The following is a 4,902-nucleotide window of genomic DNA, read 5'->3' on the forward strand; positions in this document are numbered from 1 at the left end:
CCCAAAAATAAATAAACGTTGAAAAAAAAAAAAAGAAAAAAAAATCAGTATTTTTTAATGTTTATTTTGAGAGAGAGAGAGAGAGAGAGAGAGAGAGAAAACCCAAACAGGGAGGGGCAGAGAGAGAGGGAGAGAGAATCCCAAGCAGGCTCCGCACTGTCAGCACAAAGCCCAATGTAAGGCCTGATCTCACAAACTATGAGATCATGACCTTAGCTGAAATCAAGAGTCAGAAGCTCACCCAACTGAGCCACCCAGGTGCCCCGATAAATCAGTAATTTGTATCATTAATCCACATGAGACAAATGAAAAGAGAACATTGATATATCTAATAGAAAAAATAAAGAACGTTAAGAAAAAACTAATTAGTAAGTCTCCCCCAAAAAGAAGACCTATATTTTCTCCCAAGAAGAAATGTCTTTTTTTACTACTTAAATGTTAACCATAAAATAGATTATACGAATGGGTCAGAAGAATATACCAGATGCTTAAAATCTTATTTTTTCTGCCCTTCAAACCTTCCTGTCAAGTAGGTTATACAATGGAAAAGGTTGAAAAATAACTTTAAGCTGGGAAAAAAATCTAATTTGAGTATATACTTGTTAATAAGCAGTCGATGGCAGATTCAGTTAGATGGGAGGATATAACTACAAAGCAGCATGACCAAGTCACACACAAAGTTCTGAAAAGAAATCTAGTTGTCAATGAATTTCACAGATGCAATCTCCTGAACTTACGTTAAATAATTTTTAACATATGCCATGATTTTTTTTAATCTCAAAGAAAAATTCTGTATTAAAAAGGCACAGTTGCCTTTTATGAGGGAACTATTTGAATGTTAATCTGACCAGGTTTATTCCAAATAGACAGGAGGGAAAAGAGCCGGCATTTAAATAATTCAAGTTTAAAACAAAGAAACTCCCTTCCATCTCAAGTATGTGTCTCATTCAGGCGAAAAGCAAAGGGCAGTTTTAACCAGAAGTACCTGGAGAATTGTAGTGGGAATAATCCTGTCTCATAGAAGCTGAACATATCTGGTTCATGTACTGTTATTGTAAGGAAATTTGAGAAATACAGAAACTAAAAGCAACCTGTCGAAGGTGAACAAGAGTTTGATGGAAATAAATGCTTATATTTTATGTCAAAATTAGGTGAGGCAGAGGAGCGCATTACGCATTCAGTGGTCAGATTTTTAACAACACTCAGCCAGATTATGTATCTGAACATTTGGCCAAAACAGTCACCCGAACTGAGAGTTCTGTTTCTTCACGTAAGAGGGGAAATGAAGTTGAAGGATGAGACATATGGAGGGAAGCACTGAGGTAATGGAAACTCCTTGTCAAACAGAATCACTCGGCTCTTCCTTTGGTTCTCACGAATTCCCCTTCTACGTTTCCCTTTCAGGCCTGGCGGCCGTTCCCAGGTCTGTGTAAATTTAATGATCAAACGGAATCCTGATGGAGACTGTACTCCAATCCTCTAAACCCTCACTTCTTAGTAAAAGGAGTCTCTATGAGGGAGAACAGGTTAGGAATTACCCCACAGCTGGAGTCCTGGGGCTTCTGACCCAAGAAAGATTGTTCATGGTGACAGAGAACGGAGCTGCTCCAGCTTTTGAGAAAAGTGGTTATTGCCTTCATCCGTCCACACACAGCAAACAGTTTTCTTGTTCTGCTTTTTGTTTTTTTGTTTTTTTTTTTTTTACCAGTCAAAGCTCTGTCTGGGGACAGGGAGACGGGGAACTGGTGTGGGTTCTAATACCACCGTAGTCCCCAGAAGACCCAGCTTTGCTGTAGAGAGAACAGGAGGGCAGACAAGGGACTAAAGGTGGGGCTTAAGAAGACAGGGGCTGGCAGAGTGCAGCTGAAAGTTTTAGGGCTCATAACACTCTCCTCCTCTGGGAGCGTTCAGGGTGATCTCACCCTTGCGACACAGCAGCTCATGGCACCATGAAAACATGATTTAGGGACTGTCAACTGATTATTCATAAAACGGTGACACCATTCATAACCATGATCTAAGGCCATCTATGAAAGGCAAGGCCTTGCTCCCAAGTGGGCCACCTCTGCCAAACCCTGCCTCTGCATTGTTTCCCTCCTTATGGCCTCTTCTCAAGGCTTCTAGGTCACAGACCCAAAGAATTTGAAGAGGACAGTCCCTTATCCTGCCACTTTCACAGTTCCTTGAAAACATGAGCTATTTTGGAGAAAAGGGTATTTCTTCTGTTCACTAGTGCATTTGGAAACCAAAAGGCCTCCTCTTTCTCTGCCTTCACCTCCTCCCATACACAAAGTTTGGGCACAGAACTCTCTAGTTCTGTCTGGAGGGTGGAAAGTCATCTTCACTCACACTCAGGTAGAAAACTCGGGGTCCTTCCTATCCAGAGCCCCTGTGGGTAAAACCCCAGGGGGGGGCTGGAGGCCACTCAGCAGAGGCAGAGCACAGAAGGACTGGGACAAAAAATAACTTGAAGCCTAGAGACAGAACAAGAAGGATCCTGCAGCACAGCAGCAGAGGAGAGAGCTAAACCAGAGCTTGGGGCAAGTTCATCTTACTTCGTTAAGCCAAGGAAGCTGCCATGTTCTAAGAGCCCATTAGAGACCAGAAAAAAAGCCCTACCGGCTCCCAGAATTCCTAACAGCACAATCTGCTGGGTGAGCCCCCTTCTCCCGGCACAGTCCAGTCTGAAAGCCTGGGGGGCCTTGCCCACCTTCAGGCCCCAGATTCCATGCCAAAGTAGAACCGCCAGGGTTGGGAGGTAAAGAGGGTTGGTAAAGAAGAGAGGCTCAGAAAACGCGCCACGGGACAGCAGAGTGGCATTTACGGTCGGGGGTGGGGTGGGGTGGGGTGGGGAGGGGGAGATACTGAGACGTCGCTCCCCCAGGCCCCGAATGCGGACATTTACCGGTCCCTACCGCTAGTTTCTGGTGCAGAGTTGCATTAAGTTTGACATCTCCCCATAACCGCTCATGTGGCCCAGGGAGAGTAGCAGAAACTTTCCTCTGCTTTTAACTTGGCAGTTGAGTTCCTGAAAGCTGTCTTGGGCGGGCAGGGGTGAGAATCGGGACAGCTCTGGGCCAGGTATGGGCGGCCCCCGTCCTGTCAGAACCAGAATGTCCCTGCAGGGCCAGGTCTGGAGAGAAGCAGGGACGTGGGCTGGGATCAGACCCCTCCCTCACCTCGGTGCCAGGGAACTCTGGGTGCACGCACGCTGGACAGTGAGGTCCCCTCTCCCGGGCACTGCCATAGACCCGTCTTGGCTTTTCGCTGCCCACCAGTCTAGCCACGCGGCCGACTGAACGCTTTGGAGGTGTGGCCACAGGGGGATTGCAAGCGTGACATCCCCTGGGAGAGCAGAAATTGGAGGCGGGTAAGAAGTTAAGCCGGCGAGGGCGCGGGGCCCTGCGCGCGCGCGAAAGAGGGGAGGCCGCAATTCTCCCCTCACTGGCTCCTAACTCCTCCCCACCTCCGTTCTGGGGCTCTGTCCTTCGGCCAAACGGATCTGAGCCCCGGGTTATTTTCAGTCACAACCGCCTCCGCCCCCGCCCCCGCACGTCGTGCCACGGTTCCGGGGGCGGGGGAGAGGAGGGCGGTTGGACCTGTGGGGCGCGAGTCTCACGCCTGACGCCGCGCGCCTGCGAGAAAGCCGGCCTGGCGGCGGCTCCGCGCGCACAGCCGTTCCCCGCGCCATAAACGCGCGCCGAGCGCCTCTCGCGCCTCTCGCGCCGGGGACTCGGGAAACGCTCCTGCCCGCCCGGCTCCCCGCCCTCTTGACGTCTCACTTCTAAAACACATAGGCATCCTCCAAGGTTCTGCATTTATAAAAAACAGGACGAGGGCAAGGCCCACAGACCGCCGAGATCCGCCTGCGCCTTTGCGGTCTGCGCAAGCGAGTCCTGTCCGCAGCCGCTGGGGAAAAGGGGGCATCGCAACGCCCAGTTCTACGTGGAATTTAGGGAACTGACGCTGACCCTATTTCCCAGCTAGCCTTACCCTGTACCCACGTCCTTCCCTCCTTTCTACTGGGGTGGTTCCGAGATTTTGATTAAGACATCTGTCCCAGCATCGCAGAGGGAGGGTCCTAAATGGCGAGGCTTCCCGAGCACTTGACTCTCATCCCGCGATCCGTGCCACGGCAAAAGGAAAGGTCTGGATCCAAACGCTCCTAGTCCCCTCCCCCAGCGCGCGGGGCCGCGCTCCAGACCCGCTCCATCACGCCCCTCCCCCGCCCTCAGCCCCACACAATTTCCCTGTTGATGAAACACACACGCCCAGCCCACCCCGTCTCCCGCGTAAAGGCCAGTGCTGTCTCTTTTTGTGCCCAGATGCAAACTCAGCTGGAAGTTGAGAGCAGGGCAGAGTCAGAGATGCAAGGAAAGAGAAACAGAAGAGAAAAATCAGGGGGGGTGAGAGCGCTGAGCGGAGCTGGAGGTCGCAGGGGCCGGGGCACAGGCGGAGGAAAGCCCTAGGGGCGCGGGCGCGGCGGCGGAGCCGCTGCGCCTCCCCCGCGTCTGCCACCCGCGAGCGCCCAGCGGGGTCAAGCGCGGACTCACATGGTCGGACTGCAGAGCCGCTCTCAACTACTGCGGGTGGGTGGTTTCGGGACTCCCCGAGATCTTCTCCCCGGCTGCCTGCGGTGCAAGGGCAGAAACAAAAACAAAACAAATCACGGGACACAATCGAGACGGGCCGCTCGGCGCCGCGGGGACCTCGCGCACTTCGCGCAGGAAAGCGGGCACGGGGATTCGGGCTGCCGCAAGTAGCCTATAAATAGCGAACTTTTAGACGGAATCAGCTAACAAATGAGAGGAGCGGGCGTACATTTGCGCACAATCCCCCTTTCCGGGGACGACCCGACCACCCCTCCCGCCCCTCTCCAGACAGGATTTGGGAGGGGACAGA

At 51.8% G+C, this 4,902-nt stretch overlaps 1 protein-coding gene across 2 annotated transcripts in view; it reads right to left on the bottom strand.

Annotated features, from left to right (window-relative positions):
• The window catches only part of ESRRG (estrogen related receptor gamma), a 633,554-nt gene extending 628,917 nt beyond the window's left edge, over positions 1-4,637 (bottom strand). Inside the window, exon 1 of one of the 2 annotated variants that reach the window (XM_040460922.1) lies at positions 4,554-4,637. Coding sequence is in view for 1 of the 2 variants with exons in the window: in XM_040460918.1 (XP_040316852.1) it covers positions 4,554-4,555 (2 nt within the window). In the remaining variant the exon portion in view is untranslated. The remainder of the gene's footprint in view (positions 1-4,553) is intronic. The other variant, XM_040460918.1, reaches the window with a different exon arrangement.
• Between the last annotated feature and the right edge of the window lie 265 nt (positions 4,638-4,902).

The sequence above is a fragment of the Herpailurus yagouaroundi genome, unplaced genomic scaffold (genome assembly GCF_014898765.1).
Source record: "Herpailurus yagouaroundi ecotype Mexico unplaced genomic scaffold, PumYag 253, whole genome shotgun sequence".
Classification (NCBI taxonomy): Eukaryota; Metazoa; Chordata; class Mammalia; order Carnivora; family Felidae; genus Herpailurus; species Herpailurus yagouaroundi.